The following is a 17,618-nucleotide window of genomic DNA, read 5'->3' on the forward strand; positions in this document are numbered from 1 at the left end:
AGTATTGTGAAAGGGGCCATGGCCCAGTTCTCCTAAATCCTCCCCTTTCCATTTCACCCAACAGCATCTCTCTGCCTTCGCTCACTCTCTAGGATCCAAAGAAAGCCCTGATTACAGATTATTTTCCTACATATTATATCACTCACTCTTCTTCAACTCAAATGTTTGATGTTGATGGTGTGTACATGAGTAAAGTAGAAGAAGACTGTTCCAGAGCCATAGGCTCTATGGTAAAATCAGATTTCTGTGGAATGATTCATGCAACTCAGATCATAGATTGCACCTAACAGCATTCTTTGTAATTAGGAGGGGCCCAAGTACACAAGTATGTCTGCTAATGTGTTGTATGAACTTCACCATGGGATGGAAACAGCACTTGAGGAATGTTTGCCTCCCACCCATGAGGGTCTAGGTGCAGTTTCCAACAGCACAACAAATCAACCCATGAAAACAAAGCTCTTTGGTTCAATCTGCTTTTCCCTAGTTAGAAACGAAACTTCTAAGATTGAGCATCAGGTTGTGACATTTGATCACTGATTCACGTGTACTGTCTATGCCCAAAGGGTGGCCTTATGGTGTTAAAGCAGGTGGGACAGCTTCCAGGGACTGTGGTCAGCAGGACATCCCAGCTCAACTGAATAACACCCAGCTGTCTGCCACAGAGTGTGTGCTAAAGGGTGTCTGCTTGGTAACCGTTCATCAAAGGTTTTCTTGGGGGCAGTAGCCTAAAATATATAAAGGAATGAAATTTTAAAATAACACAATGTTATTTTCAAGTTAAACTAGCAGCATTAAGGAATAACCAAATGAAACGTTATGAAACTTAGCTACCGAAGATTCCATTTTCAACAAAAGCATTGTAAAATAACTCATTAGCATTTGACTTGACAAGAATTTAAATGTCCCTGATTATGTATTCTTCCTTTTCTTTACATGTTTAATTTGTACGTGGCCAGTATACTTATGAAAAAATGCATGGCCAACTTCTCCCATTTTAGCTATAACTGAAAAAAAAATTCTTTTAGATAAGTTTTTTTGTGGCTAAGGAGTCCAAGCCCTTCATTTTATCACGACTTCACTTCTGTGGGCCACTTCATGGTACACACTCTTTAATCCCAGCACTTAGGATCCAGAGGCAGGAGAATATCTGTGAGTTCCAGAACAGCCTGCCTGTGTAGAGAGACCCTGTCTCAAACAACAAAAACAAACATGACTTCACTTTTGTCAGATCTTACTATAGAGAGAACACATCCTTCAATGGGGAGTCACTGGAATCTTTGATGTTTGAATAGTACACAACTGTGAAATGTCTATACTCATCACACCATGAGGCTAATTAATAGATAATTGTCTGACCCAGAGACTTAGGGTCTCAGTGGCAGTCTCAGTCCACACATGGGGCTTGTGAGCCTGGGCAGGGACTCCAAGGCCTCAGGTAAAGGAAAAGATCCACTGCTCCCCCTCATCTTGAATGGATGGAGAGACAGGAATAAATGGACCCACAAAACTGACATCCCTGTGGTTAGTGAGCCCTACACAGGCTTCCTGAAGTGCCTGCAGTGTCTTAGACCTCCCAGGAGGAAAGCCCTATCTTTGTATTAAAAGTGCACTTCATCCTGTGTGTAAGAGTCTTAATCTGGGGACCGTTTTATACAAAATGATTCACAGTGCCTAGGTACACTGGAAAATTGTGGGAGCACACTGCTCAACCATGCTTGTACACACACACACACACACACACACACACACACACACACAAAGGACAGATCTCCAGTGGAGTGAGGACTAGGATTCCAACAATTAAAGGGTAGTCAGTGGGAATGAGGCAGCCTGTGAGGCTACAGGGTAAAGACAGCAACCATAGCAACTGTCAGAGTGCCTCCATTCAGGAACAGGGGTTCTCTAGGGCTGGGTCAGGGTCTTAGAACATGGGGAAACAGAACAAAAACTTCATTCAAGAAAATAATTTGTCGCAACCAACAGCTTAACATTTAAAAAAAAAATCTGAATACATCAGTGCTAAGAATCCATCAGTGCTAAGAATCTAAGGACTGAGGTTCCCAGTGGACCAAGGAGAGAATCAGTCTTCACAAAGGGCTCTGCACAGCCTGGAAAGCCCAGACACTGCAGCAGGCTCAGGGAAGGTGCCCCCTGTGGTGCCACACTCCCCTGCAATGGCCTCACGTTCACACTCTCCTGTGTCTGTGTCAGCCTTCACCCTGTGCCAGCCACACTTCAGGCTCACCCAGGGCAAGTCACAGCGTGGGCAGGGTCCACAGTTTCATAGTTACAGCAGGTCCTGCACTCTCAACCAGAACACACACCTTGCTGTTCCTGTCTTCCCCTGTGGTCCTGAGGCAAGGCAGTGACTCTGCTCAATTCTTCCTCTCACACCACCACTTGATGATGGCATTGGAGCCTGGACACCCCCAGTCTCCACAGTGGGGCTCTCCAGGTGACATCAGAGCAGGAGACTCAGGGGCTGCCATGAGCTAAGTAGTGCAGGGCTCAGGTTCACTAAGTGAAAAAAGCTCCACACACTACCACCCCTCCTTCCTTTTTAAAATTATAAATTCTAACTTTATGACTTTTCTCTTGGGGAGAAATAATTTAGTGCTTGACGTTTGCACTAATTTTAACACAAATATACAGATTTATGTTCTGCCCATGAAAATTGAGACCAAAGCGGCTGGCTCTTCTCATTTTAATTGGCCTCTAAGGACAATACTGTTAGCAATGAGGTCTCTGCCAGTTAAGTTATCCGTGAAGTGAGTGGTCAGTAGACATTCTGTGAAAACAGAGAGTCTTGGTTATTAGGAGCCCCAAGTGTTCGGTTCTCAGCATCACTTTTTTTTTTTTTTCTTTTAACAAATGCTTTATTTTCATGATGATTGACAACATATTAGCATCTTCATTTCTGGACTTTATGGCCACCTATAGACTGCATCTTTGGAATCAGAAGAAAACAAAAAGACTCTGCGTTCCCATAATGGTAAAGCTGTCTTTCTCAGTGCCGGCGCAATGTACATCTAGTGTAAGACGCTCCAAGTCCACAGGTTTGTTCCCTTTGCTGACTTCTTACCATCTGCTTGGATCACTCACAGAAGAAACACACTGTCAGCATTAATATTTAGCAGCATGTTCAATATTCATCTTGCCTTGACTAAAGAAGCCTAAACCATCTCATTAGTCCAGTGATTTCCATACGATTACTACATCTATGCAGAAGATATCATTATCCCACATTTCCTTAAGTGAGCTTTTCCCTTGTTTTTGAGAATTCCCCAAAGACTTTGGGAAATATTTTTTTTTAAAACAATAAAAGGTACAGAATAGGTTCAAGACAGTCAGAGCAGCTGTTTAACCAAGTAAGCTTTCTGCCTGGCTCAGATCCAAGGATGAAGGGACTGAATCCAGTCCCCTGGTTCTGTTTGTAGAAAGAGGAAGTTAGAGGGATAAAGGCAGAAACTATCCTGTTACTGAATCGCCTATGGAGGAGGGAGCAAGCAGACGAGAGAAGACACAGTCAGCAGAAACGAGGGTATCTAAGATTGGAGGGAGAAACCGTCACTGTGGAGAAGCAGTCACTGAGCGCAGTCAGCATCTATTCAATTGTCATCAAGAGAGTATGGCAGAGGACAAGCTGGGACCACAGCCCTTCAAGTTTTCAGGCTGACAGTGCTGTGGTTCAACAGCCTGTGGAAGGTGGCATGAACCAGAGATTCCTGCACCATCGCATGCAGAGGCTATGAGAGCAGCATGTGGCTGTCAGCCATCTAGTGCGGGCTCAACACTGGTGGAAATCCAGTCTGTACTCACTTTCCCGTGAAGGGCGGGATGCACCTGCAGAGCTATATCTTCTTTTCAAAGGCGGGAGGGTTCCTTCTCCATGAATTCATTCTACCCACTAGATTTGCCTCATGACTTCATCACTTAAACTAGAAAAGATGCTGCACGCTATATCCGCTAGTTCCTAATTTGGCCAGGGCACCAGGACTACACGCATGATTGAGTGAACGACCATGTCTTCTTGGTTCTTCCGATGGCAGGCTCAGTATGCTTCTTTGGATCGAATAGGTGCGATCTTGTTTGAGAAAAGCGTGTAAACATAAGGCCATATTTTGTTAGTCTCCGTCCCAGAAAACTGGTGGAGCACTCCGCGGCTCTTGTACAGTTTGATGACTGGTTTCGCCGCATCCTTGTATCGCCAGAGCCTGGCAGCAACTGCTTCAGGTTTGTCATCTTCCTGTTGGACAAGTGGCTCACCAGTGACGTCATCAACCCCCTGCACCTGAAGCGGGTTGAAGTCCAGGTTATAGACTCTCCAGCTAGAAGGGTGGACCCATCGTCGGCTCAGACGATCCTTAAGTGTCTCAAAAGGAATATTCAAACTGACCACAACGTCCACATCGCAGATTCTGTCCAAGGCTTCTGCCTGTACTAATGTCCTCGGGAACCCGTCTAGCAGCCCGTGTTCGGAGCTCCGGGTCTCCAGTTCTGACACCATTAGGCGTGTGATCACATGATCTGGAACCAAAAGACCTTTTTCTAGGTACTGCTTTGCTGTGTCACCGACTTCCGTGCTGGCCTTGAGGTTCTCCCGCAAGAAGTGGCCGCTGGAGAGATGCTGGAGGCCAAAGTTCTGGGCGATCCTCTGGCATACAGTGCCCTTACCCGAGCCGGGCGGCCCAAGGATGACCGCGCAGGAGTTTGGAAGCCATGGCTTTGGCGGGGAAGGGGTGGCCTGGACCGCACTTTGCCCGACAGCCCCTGCCTCGGCACCCTCCGCAAGCGGGGATTCGCCTGCCTCAGCATCAGTTCTTAACACACTTAGTGACAAGAGCATCACCAGCCTCACTGTGAATTCTCCTCTGTCCTCAGTAAACTTACAATCATATCCTCATTCTGTCACAAGATACTGTCCTGTTGGGAACGGTGAATTTTCTAATTTAATTTTACATGCTATAACATGACTGTTACATGAATGATACTTTGTTTAAACGCCAGTATTTTACTCCAAATACATTATAAAAGGTACATTGTCACTGAATTAACTTGGATTTTAAAAACCAAGTTAGCATTACTTACATAGCATATCTTACAAATAGAGACAGCCTTCATAAAGGCAAAAACAATGAAAGAAGGAAAAAAGTCTTTTTTAAAATGGCAGGTGTTAATTTAAAAACAACATATCCAAATTGAGTGTGCTGCTGGTCTGGTGGGAACTCCATGAACTCTCTTTTTTAAAAACATTAATATAATCGTTGCATTTAATTTTGTTTTCTTGAAAACTCAAATTCCTTGATGTTGCACCAAAGAATGTCAGTTGCAATTACAGAAAATGTGTATCAACATGAGCTGACAGAGAGTTAAGGAGGGTATATAGACCTGCCTACAATTTGTCTAATTTGTGTCAAGCGATCATGGAGAGCTGAACCCTTGTTTTCCTGACCTCAGAGCAGCAGGTCACGATGGACACAAAATACTACTAAAATTATTTTGTAATTATGCATGCTAAATAAAAGCACAATAGATAGCAGAGTACTTCTCTAGCATAAAATTATTCAACTTAAAATGCTAGCTTGAGTGGTTTTGCTCTGGTATATTATACTTGACATAACTTCTCTACAGCAAACAGTTGTCTTCTATTTGGAGTGTGTTGAAGAACACAGCTTTCTCATTATCTTTGTGTTTTTAGTTTGGATTACTAACATTTTCAGGTATTGTGGGAGAATCCTGGTTTCTGGGATGGCTCCTAAACATGCTGTGATAAGCAGGGTGTTTGTATCCTGAAAATGCTCTTAATTCCATACTAGTGCTTTCCCAGCACTTAAGCTCAGACTTCTCCTCCAGGCCCTGTGAGAGGCTTGTGCTGGGAAACCTTCCCACTGGTTTGGTTTTGCTTCTTCTTCATCAGACCCTGAGATTCCTTCTCTGTTTTCTTCGTTGTTCTGCTGCTCTCTTCTTCCTCTGCCTGTGACTTTCTGCTTCCTCAGAACTTCTGCTCTCCAGGCTGCACATCCTTCCTCTTCCCATGCACTGGTGTGTTCTTGCCAGGAATCCACATCACCTGATTATGAAGATGAGGACTAAAAGGCAGACTCCTGTAACCCCTAATCTGCTGGGAATCCTATGCTTCCATCTGAGAAACCAAAAATGAGTGGTTCTCTCTTCCTAGTGACTACTTCCTTATAGCTGGTGCCATGTCCTTTCAATAGTCAATTCCCAGTCGTTCTGAAGAATTCTGCTGCCTTACTACACCCCCATCCCCTCCTTCCATCTTTATTCTTGTGAGTCCATCTTCATGCCAGGAAGCCCAGGACTCCATGGATTGGCTGCTTCATCTCAAGATCCTCATGTCGGGATGAGAATACTGTTGCTAGGCAGGTAGAAATGTTAAATAAAGAAAACTGAATGGTGGCCATGGTAAGAATCAAAACCTGGCCACCCCTTCCTCTTCCCTGACATTCTTGCCCAGAGGCTCCCAGCTATCTGCAGCTTGAGGTGCACCACAGTCAACCTCAAACCTCTGCTCAGGGGACTCAATCCCACTTCCTCTTCCTTCAAAGCCTTTCTCTCTGAGCTGCCTCCATTGGCACCCCTCCTCAGGAAACCCCTCCATGAGCTCACTTCAGTCCTGACTTGGAAACATGTATTTCAAAGTTCTGGTTTGTATCTTCAGCCTAGAAATTTCATGTGTGTGTGTCTCTCTCTCTTCTCTTTTTCTGTCTCTTTCTTTCTATCTTTGTGTGTCCTTCTGTCTGTCTCTCCTCTTTGTCTTTCTTTCTGTATGTGTCTCCATTGTCTCTCTCTCTCTCTCTCTCTCTCTCTCTCTCTCTCTCTCTCTCTCTCTCTTTCTTTCTTTCTCTCTCCCACGGCTGATTCTGGAGAGCAGCTGCTGTAGCTAGAACAGCCTCAAGTAGGAGAGGAATCCTGGGGTCAGTCACCAGGAACCTGTGCCCTTTTCAGATGCCATATGAGGAAGCCACATGTCAGGGGACCCCAGCTCTAATGGACACAGTATTAAAATCATTTTATGGCCGGGCGGTGGTGGCGCACGCCTTTAATCCCAGCACTCGGGAGGCAGAGCCAGGCGATCTCCGTGAGTTCGAGGCCAGCCTGGCTACCAAGTGAGTCCCAGGAAAGCGCAAAGCTACACAGAGAAACCCTGTCTCGAAAAAAAACAAAAACAAAAACAAACAAAAAAAAAATCATTTTATTTCAGTTCTAAGTGTTCAGAGCCAAGTCATAGTGTCCAGGCTGGTGAGGTCTGTGATGGAGAAGCCCAGAGCTGGAGGGCTTCACTTCTCAAGCGCTTAACCTGTCTCAGGTCCTCCTGCCTGGACACTGAAGACAAGTTGGCAGTATTCACCTCCCTTGATTGGAAAACTCTGGAGAACCAGACTGCATTGCTTATAAATCCCACACAGACTCAGACTGCGCCCAGCTCTCATGTTGGAGGCCTGGGGACAGCTCTGTCCCAAACACAGATAGGCGCAGGAGAGTGCAGGTCGGGAGGGAAATGGCCTCTGCGGAGGGTGGGGGGGTGGGGGGGGTTGGGGGTGTGAAGGAGTGGGGGGCATTTACCCAGCAACCCACAGTTCCCCAGAGTTTCTTGAGTGTAAGCAGCAGGAAATATTAGATAGAAGGATTTACTGTGGAGAATCTTGCGAGATAAACAGATAGAAAATAAAGGATAGCCTCGAGAGGGCCTGGAACCTATTCCAACGGGCCCGACTGTCTCTGGCCCAGGGTTTTTATAGAGACACCAAGGGGTGGAGCAAAAGACCTCCTCTCCCAGCACAGCCAAGTGCAGACCATCTCAGACACCTGCACTCAGGCATGTGATCCTAATCATGCTCTATGTGACATGCTGGTAAAGCCACGAGGAACCCGAGAACTGGCTCCTACAAAGGAGCAAGTGGAGCCACGGATGACTCATTGTCCCACTGTCCAGCTAGACCATATGGCCCCTTTTTCACCCACATCCCTCATCCCGAACCCCACACCCTGCTCCTCTCTTGTCCTTATCACCTGGCTGAGGTTCCAGGAGAAGGGTCAGGTTCTCACTGCACACTGTCCCCAGGTTCACACTGGCTGCTGTATTTCCACACCGCCTTGCCAGCCAGGCCTCAGGGTGCCCCGGTACATGGAAGTCCTCTATATGGACAAAATTCAGTTTGTGCACTTCCACAGCCACGCAGAAACTCTGAGGATGGAGCGCCGTGGGTGGAGCAGGAGGGGTCGGAGTATTGGGAGAGGGAGACATGGAGAGTCAAGATCACCCAGCACTTTCCTAGGGACCCTGAGGGCCCTGTCTGGCTACTACAAGCATAGCCATGAAGGTGAGTGACCGCGGGTCGGAAATCTTGACCGCTCCAATTCACCTAGGACAGACCCTTCCCCTTGGGTCCAAGATCCGAGGTTCTGCCCAAGATGCAGACTGGGAACTGGCTTCCTATTCTGTTTAGAGGAGGCCTTGGACTGCCTTGGCCATGGAGCAGGCTGACCCCAGGGATGGGGACAGGCTCTCACACCATCCAGGTGATGTCTGGCTGTGATGTGGCTGCCTCCTCCGTGGATATGAATGATAAGCCTATGATGGCTGCGATTACATCTCCCTGAACAAGACTTGAGGACCTGGGCAGCTGGAATTGGGGCAGGCTGGTGAGGCAGAGAGTCACAGGGCATACCTGGAGGACAAGTGCATGGAAAGATTCTGAAGATACCTGGAGAACCTGGACCCCATTCTGTGGACAGGTGCCCCTATAACTGCAGTATAATTTGATGTTGGGATTGTTAACACCTCCAGCAGTGTTTTTTAGTTTTGTTTTGTTTGTTTTTTCCAGATAGTGTTTCTCTGTGAAGCTTTGGCACCTTTCCTGGATCTCTCTCTGTAAGCCAAGTGGCCATGAAATCACAGAGATCTGCCTGGCTCTGACTCCTGAGTGCTGTGATTAAAAGCAGTGTTCTTAATCTTTAAGAATGTTTGGCTATTTGTGGTCTTTTGTGATTCCATGTGCTTTATTTTTTCTAAATGTGAAATATTTCAGAATTTTGATAGTATTACATTAAATCTGTAGATTGATTATGGTAGTGTGGCCATTTTCACAGCATTAACTCTGCCAGTCCAGGAGCATGGATTGTCTTTCCATCCTCTAACATTGTCTTCTATGATTTCCTGTGTCAGTATTTGAAGTTTTCATTGTGGAGTTCTTATATGTCTTTGGTAAGATATGTCCCTAAATACTTTAGTCTACAGCAGGTAATTTGAATTCTGTGTTTTCCCTAATTTCATTTCCTGAGAGTACACTGTTGGTATAAATGAAAGCAGCTTTTTTTATATTGATTCTGTATTCTGCAATGATAAGTGTTTATTATGTCCAAGAGTTTTCCAGTAGAATAAACAGGGTCTTTTAAGTAAAGAAACATTAGTCTGGGAATAGGAATAGTTTGATTTCTTCCTTTCCTATTTTGATTCCTTTTATGTTTTTTCTAGTCTAATTGTAATAGCTGAAACTTCAAACACTGTATCAGATAAAGAGAGTGGAGATTGGATACTCTTGTCTCATTTCTGATTTGAGAGGAAACAACAGGTGTCTCTGCATTGGACATAATGTTCCAGCCCTCAGAAGAGGAGGAGGAACAGCACTCTTGGGTTTCTTCCTTCCTTCCTTCCTTCCTTCCTTCCTTCCTTCCTTCCTTCCTTCTTCTTCTTCTTCTTCTTCTTCTTCTTCTTCTTCTTCTTCTTCTTCTTCTTCTCTTCTTCTACTACTACTACTACTATAAGGCATCTCTCTGTGTAGTCTTACACACAGAGAGTTGTAGCCTACAACTCTCTATGGAGACCAGTCTGGCCTTATATTCAGAGATCCACCTGTCTCTGCCACCTAAGTGTTTAGGTTAAAGCTATGTGCCACAATGCCTGGCCACTCCTGGGTTTCTTGACAAGAGAGTCACTCTCAGGATTCACCCTTTTCACAAGACAGTTCAGAGTCTGTCTCGATGTGGGGGGAGAGGAGATCTCTGAAACAACCCCAGTTCCTCCATTCTGCAGCCCATTGGCACCATGTCCTCTCTCAGACCTATTTCTCTACACACAGGCAGTCACTGGAGTCAGACTGCAGTGATGCAGAGTCACACAGCCCCACTCAGTCAGGTGCAGAAGTCCCTTTTTCCTGATGGGCACCTAGAGCTCACTGATCCTGGGCTCTTTCACCCAGATTCTAGAACATCACAATGAAAAGATTATCCAAGAAGGTCTCATGGACCTTGCAGAAGTGCCCAGGAAGAATGCAAAACAACTGAAGTTTACAACTCCTCTCCTCAAATCCACCAGAGACATATGTGACCCATCACCTCACACCTCAAGGTGATGTCACTCATGTGCTGGGCCCTGGGATTCTACCCTGCTGACACACACCCTGACCTGGAAGAGAGATGAGGAAGAGCAGACAGTGGGACAGGGAGATTGTGGAGACCAGACATGCAGGGGATGGGACCTTCCAGAAGTGGGCATCTGTGGTGGGAGAGGAGCAGAAATATCCATGCCATGTGGATGATGAGGGCCTGCCTGGGACCCTCACCCTGAGATGGGCAGGAAAGTATGGATGCAAAGCTGGGTCAGGAAAAGCTGAAGCCTTCTGCAGACCCTGGGCAGATCCTGTCTTGATAGGTGGGGCCATGAGCCTCACTTTCCATTCTCTTCTCCTCCACTCCCAGGGCCTCCTCAGTCCATCCCCATCATGACCATTGTTGGTGCTGTCCTTGGAGCTGTGGTGATCTTAGGTTTTATCATGGTTGGACTCATGATGTGGGTGAGGAAGAACACAGGTATGGAAGTGGCAGGGTCTGAAGTAATATTTTTATTGAGTACCTTCAAGAAGTGTGCATAGTGAATGGGAACACACACACACACACACACACACACACACACACACACACACACACACGGGGGGGGGTCCTGAACCCAGGTTGTGGCAGACCCTGGCACTCTGGGGTGTTCAGGACCTGCTCACTCTACTCCCCTGATGAAGGAAACATGGCTCTTCTCTGGCTTTGTTCTTGCTTTTTTCTCTTCTCTCTCTCTCTCTCTCTCTCTCTCTCTCTCTCTCTCCTCTCTCTCCTCTCTCTCCTCTCTGTCCTCTCCCACCCTCTCTCTCTCACTTCTGACTCTGAGGAAGTCAGTTGCTGTGTCCATAGCAGTCTCAAAAGAGACCCTGAGTTCTAGAAGAGGAATCCTGGGACAGTCAGCAGGAACCTGGGACCTTTCCAGCTGCCCTGTGAGGAAACCAAATCTCACTGGACCCCAGCTCTAATGAACGAAGTATTCAAATCATTTTATTACAATTTTAAGTGTTTTCTGCAAAGTCTTCTCCCAGGGGAGATCGGGTATGGGAAGCCAGACTGGAGATTCCCCTGGTCCCAGTTTCACTTCTCCAGCTCCTGTGTCAGGTCCTTCTGCCTGGACACTGATGACAAGTTTCCTGTTCTCACCCACATTGGGTGTCCAGATCCTGAGTAATCAACAGCGTCCTTGTTCATGGCTGCTGGATAGAAATTCCAACCACCAGCACCACCGCCTACAATTCAGACGCCCCAGATCTGAGATAGGAAGATGGTCCGAGCATGCTGCTCCTGCTGCTGGCGGCCGCCCTGGCCCCGACCCGGACCCGCGCGGGTGAGTGCGGGGTCGGGAGGGAAACGACTCTGCGGGGAGGGCGGGGCGGCCCCGGGGAAGCCGCGTCCCCGCGTCGCCCAGCCAGACCCTCCCGCCCTTCTCCACCGCGTCCCGAGCCCCGCGCCCTGCTCCCCTCCCGGCCCGCGCACCCGCCCGGGGTCCCGGGAGGAGGGTCGGGGTCTCACCGCGCGCCGCCCCCAGGCTCGCACTCCATGCGGTATTTCTCCACCATCGTGTCCCGGCCCGGCCTCGGGGAGCCCCGGTTCATCGCTGTCGGCTACGTGGACGACACGCAGTTAGCGTGCTTCGACAGCGACGCGGAGACTCCGAGAGTGGAGCCGCGGGCGCCGTGGGTGGAGCAGGTGGAGCCGGAGTATTGGGAGGACATCACACAGAGAGCCAAGAACATCGAGCAGACTTTCCGAGTGAACCTGAGGACCCTGCTCCGCTACTACAACCAGAGCGAGGGCGGTGAGTGACGCGGGTCGGAGGTCACGACCCCTCCACGTCCCTTTATACCTACTGGAATCGTTTCCGTGTCCCAATGTGGGAGCTTCAGATACTCTGGACCAGAGAGCCTCCAACCGGAACCTACTTTCACTTACAGTTTAGGGGAGTCCGCGGGTGGGCCAGGCCCCGGTTGACCCCGGGGCGGGAAGGTGGGCGGAGCTGACCGCAGGGTCCCCGCAGGCTCTCACACCATCCAGTATGTCGGCTGTGTCAGTGGGGTCGGACGGGCGCCTCCTCCGCGGGTACAGTCAGTTCGCCTACGACGGCCGCGATTACATCGCCCTGAACGACGACCTGACGACGTGGACGGCGGCGGACGCGGCGGCGCAGATCACCAGGCGCAAGTGGGAGCAGGCTGGTGAGGCAGAGAGAGACAGGGCCTTCCTGGAGGGCGAGTGCGTGGCAGTTGCTGCGCAGACTCCTGGAGATCGGGAAGGACACGCTGCAGCGCACAGGTGCAGGGCCGCGGGCAGCTCCTCCCTCTGCCTCGGGCTGGGCTCAGTCCTGAGGAAAAAGAAACCCCTCAGCTGGGGTCATGCCCCTGTCTCTTCTTGGTTTTAATTTTTTTAAAACTTTATTACAAAAAAGACACACGCTGAAATTATACAGAACAAAGGCTATACACCTCAGTGAATTTCTCTACAGTTAGAGGAGCCATGAACTTGTGCAGACTCACTTTGGATTTTACACATTCGATATCAATATAATTCATGCACTTATCGGACACCAACACGCAAAAAGAAGGAAAATGGAAGAAAGAAAATCCATGACAGATTTAGAACTAGAAAACAATTAGCTTTATAACCTGCTTCATAACTCAAGTCCATTACCTGCATTCACTCCTTTCTCATCCCCAGTATTTAGCCTTTCTTGTTCTTTTTTGGTCCTGTTAGAGTATTCACATATCTACACTTGTTCATATGTGGTTGGCTATATTTGCCATGTGAGGAAAAACAATGTAGTTTTTCTTTCTGAAATTGTGTGACCTCTCTTAATAGTATACATGTTGTGATGACATTGTTTAGAGCCCAATAGTATTCCATTTTATATGTGTACCAAATTCCCATTCTCTGCTCATCTGTTGATGGAATAAATCCAATACTTTACTCTAGTGAATAAATCAACAATAACCATGGGGTGTAATATCTCACCGTAGGACATGGACTTCTGCCCAGGAATAAAAAAGCTGGGTCATATGGTAGTTCTATTTTTAATTTTTTAAGAAATGTCCAAAATGATTTCCACAACGACTGTATTAATTTGAAACCCTTCAGCAGTGAGTGTTTCCCCTCTCCACATCCCCTCCAGCATTTTCTTTTCTGTCAAATTTGTTGGTCACTGGGGTGAAGGACTATCTCAAAGCAGTTTAAATTTTCATTTTATTTCATTCTTTTATGTGGATGAGAGTCTTGCCTGCATGTGTGGATGTGCACCACGTGTGTGCCTGGTGTCTGGGTCAGAAGAGCATGCCAGATTCCCTGGGACTGGAGTTACATACAGGCATCTAACCCAGGTCCCCTGCCAGAGCATCAAGTCCTCTTAACCTCTGACCCAACTCTTCAGCCCCCTAAAGTAGATTTAATCTGCATTTTAATGAAGGCTAGAGGTACTGAATACACTGAAAATACGGCTATTAGTGGTTTTTTCTTTTATTAAGATAACTGTCTATTCAGTACTCTCCCCATGAGTTGATTGACATTGTTAGTTCCTTGGTATTTAGTTTCTGCAGTTTTCTGTAAATTGAGGACTCTAGTCCTTGTCTGCAATCCAGCTGGTACAGGTTTCCTCCTGTTGAGGCTTCTGGCCACTCTGCTAACTGTCTCCTAGCTGTGAAGAGACTTTATTTTCACGTTCATTGTGGCCTAATTACATCCTCTGGTATTGTCCTATTCTGATGCTCTTGTCTACCCCAGGATCTGGAAGGGTTTCCCCTAGGTTGTCTTCTTGAAGTTTGGGTTGTTCAAATTTGGAATTTAATAAAGTCTTTGCTCTGTTTCAAGTTTACTTTTGTACAAGGTGAAAGGTGAGAATCTAAATTCATCTTCTCAGGCAGAAAAACAGTGTTGCAGCATCATGTGTAGAATGGGATCTTTTTTCCAACTTGTTTTTAGCATTCTTTGTCTAAAATTAAGCATGCATACCTTTGTCATCTTGTTTCCAGGATCTCTGTCCTATGCCTTAGTCTCCCGTCTGTTTTATGTCAGTTCCAGGCCGTCTTTGTCATGACAGCTCTAGTCTAATTGGAGGTTGGGATTGTAACACCTGAACATTTTTTGTCATCTGTACAGATTCTTGTCTTTTTCCTAAAGCTATGAAATACATCAGTTTTGGGAATATTGCTTTAAATCTATAAAATTATGTTGGTACTTTGGCTATTTTCACAACATTAACTCTGCCAGTCCAGGGCATGGATTGTCTTTCCATCCTCTAACATTCTCTTCTGTGATTTCCTGTGTCAGTATCTTGAAGTTTTCATTGTAGAGTTCTTCCATTTCTTTGGTTAGAGATATCTCTAAACCCTTGATTCCGGTGGAATTTCACTGAATGTTGTACATTTTGGAATCACTTTTTATAAAAATATACTGCTGGCAAAAATGAAGCCTATTTTTTACATTAATTTATGTATCTTGCAACTATAAATGTTTATTAGGTCCAAGAATGTTCCTGTGGACTCAACAGGGTCTTTTAAGTAAAGAAACATGTTATCTGGAAATAGAGACAGACTGACTTCTTCTTTTCCTATTAGGATCTCCTTAAGCCTATCTTCTGTCTAATCTAGCTTATATAAAATCATCACTGTATCAAATGAGATGGAGGAAAGTGTACCTTTGTCTCCATCCTGGCTTTAGAGGAAACTCTGGTGTCTCTGCTTATGACATAATATTCCCTTCTCTCCCAATCTTTCCCATGTGGGAGGTGAAAAGTGCTATGGCATGTCCTGACCCTTTTTCAGGGACTGACTCTCCCAGGGTCACACTTCTCTCAGGACAGTTCAGAGTGTGTCTCAGCAGGAAGAAGAGAAGGTCCCTGAAATGACCAAGCAGTTAACTTTCAGTCTGAAGACCTGTGTGGGACACAGCCTTGCTCAGGTCCAGTTCTCGCTGTCCACAATCAAGGTCTCTGGAGTATGACATCAGTGATCTGGATCCCTCAGCCTCCCCTAGTCAGGAGAGAAGTCCCTTTTTCCTGATATGACACCTAGAGTTCACTGACCCTGGGCCCTTTCACCCATATCTACAATTTGCCAAAGATGAGATTATCCAGAACCCTATATCTATGCCACAGGAGATTTTCACCCCTCCATCACTCCATTTCTGATCCTTCTCATATTGGTCTCATGGACCCTGCTGGAGTCCCAAGCAAGAATGCCGAACACCTGAACTTTCCAACTCTTCCCCTCAGATCCACCAGAGACACATGTGACCCATCACTTCAGATCTCAAGGTGATGTCACACTCAGGTGCTGGGCCCTGGGTTTCTACCCTGCTGACATCACCCTGACCTGGAAGAGAGATGAGGAGGAGCAGACTCAGGAAATGGAACTGGTGGAAACCAGACCTGCAGGGGATGGAAGCTTCCAGAAGTGGGCAGCTGTGGTGGTGCCTTTTGGAGAGGAGCTGAAATACACATGCCATGTACAGCATGAGGGTCTGCCTGAGTCCCTCACCCTGAGATGGGGTAAGTAGAGCTTTGGGTACAAATGGGACTAAGATAGCTGGAGCCTTCTGCAGACCCTGGGCAGAGTCAGGTCTGAGAGCTGGAACCATGACCCTCACCTTTCCTCCCTTTCCCTTCCTTTCCTAGAGCCTCCTCAGTCCTTCCCCATCATGACCATTGTGGGCGCTGTCCTTGGAGCTGTGGTGATCTTAGGTTTTATCATTGGAGGTGTTATGATGTGGATGAGGAAGAAGACAGGTATGGAAGGGCAGGGTCTGAGCTATTTTTTTTTTCAATTAGCACCTTCAAGAAATGTGCAGGTTGAATGAGAATCACTCACTCACATACACACATGTGCAACTCTGCCCATCTCTGGATCTGTGTAATAACAGTCACCTTACTGTAAGACATAGGGAAAATGAAGGATAGATTCCTACCCCTCATGGTGGAAGTGATGGGGACATAATTCTCAGTGGTCAAAGAGCTTAAGTGAGAGGGGAATGTCCCTGCTGAGGACTCACAGGTTGGAAATGGGTTCATACCCTTCATACCTCCTTCCTCATGTCTCCTGACTCTTCCCTGGTCTGGTGTCAGTTCTGGAAACTTCCTGGGGTTCAGAGATTCCCTAGTCTCATAGCTTTGTTTCTCACATGTGGAATCACTGTGCACTATGCTCAGGCTGCAGGTTGGTTTGGGTAAGGTTTGTCTCTGAGGTCTTTGGTTGGAGCAGGAGCTGGTGAGAAGCTCAGCCAGACCATAATTCCTCCTGCAGACAAATCCTCTGAAATCTTGGTAATTTTTTACCCTAGAGCCCTGACCCACAGACTGAGATAAAGACACTGAGGATCGAATGGGGGAGGGAAAAAGGGGATGTGAATGGTTCACAGCAACTCTGAGAATGTGGTCCTGTGAGTGAGTGGTGGATGGTTGGGATGTTGTCTTCACAATGATAGTTCATGACTCTTGGTCTGTAGCATAAATCCATCTGTCTGGTCTATACTGAGTGACATGTGATCTGCTCAGGGCTCTGCTGTGATGTCCTGAGCCCCTCAGTCATTTTTAGGCAAGACTGTCTGCAGTTCCCTGTGACCTTTGGGCTCAATGTGCAGCCCACCCTTGCTCACCAGGAAGCTCTCACTACACCACCCTGTGTTTCCTTCCACAGCCAACCTCCCTAATTCAGCAAACAGGAGGGGACATCTCCATCCAATCAGCTCCATGCTGCCCTGAGCTGCAGACATGACTTCCCCACTGAAAATAAGTGTCTGTACATGAACTTCATTGTTCAAGTTCTTCACCTGATGTTTGATTGGTGGGTAAATGAAGCAGTGAATTATTAAATTTTTATAAAGGAAATAACTAGCAGCATGGAGAACCTTCTGGAATCTGTGTTCCTCAAGCTGTGAATATCCAGCTGGACATTGTGGTGATACATTGTATACCCTAATAAATTTGCCTGATAATCAGAGGACAGAGCCAGCCACTAGATTAGACATAGAGGTCAAGCAGTGGTGGCATACATTTTTAATTCTATAACTCTGGAGGCAGAGATCCATCTGGATCTCTGGGAGTTCAAGGTCACACTGGGCTACATGAGCTGATCCAGCCTAGGAGAGAAACAGAGCCAGAGGTGGCACACACCTTTAATCCCTGTACTGGGAAGCACACAGGCCTTTAATCCCAGGAAGTGGCATTGCTGGACAGAGAACAATATATAAGGTGTGAGGAGATAGAATCCAAAAGCAGTTCAGCTGAGACCCATTCAGGTGAG

General features: G+C 46.9%; 1 protein-coding gene and 1 pseudogene across 1 annotated transcript; one reads left to right on the top strand and one right to left on the bottom strand.

The window, feature by feature from the left end:
• Positions 1-2,909: 2,909 nt before the first annotated feature.
• LOC114688819 (adenylate kinase 4, mitochondrial-like) lies at positions 2,910-4,721 on the bottom strand. The gene is given in 2 exon segments (XM_037201795.1): positions 2,910-4,700; positions 4,702-4,721. Coding segments are annotated over 2 exon segments (669 nt in total). The 3' UTR covers positions 2,910-4,051.
• Positions 4,722-10,744: 6,023 nt separating this feature from the next.
• On the top strand, positions 10,745-17,219 carry LOC114688818 (annotated as a pseudogene).
• Positions 17,220-17,618: the final 399 nt, after the last annotated feature.

This window comes from Peromyscus leucopus, unplaced genomic scaffold (genome assembly GCF_004664715.2).
Source record: "Peromyscus leucopus breed LL Stock unplaced genomic scaffold, UCI_PerLeu_2.1 scaffold_1436, whole genome shotgun sequence".
NCBI lineage: Eukaryota > Metazoa > Chordata > Mammalia > Rodentia > Cricetidae > Peromyscus > Peromyscus leucopus.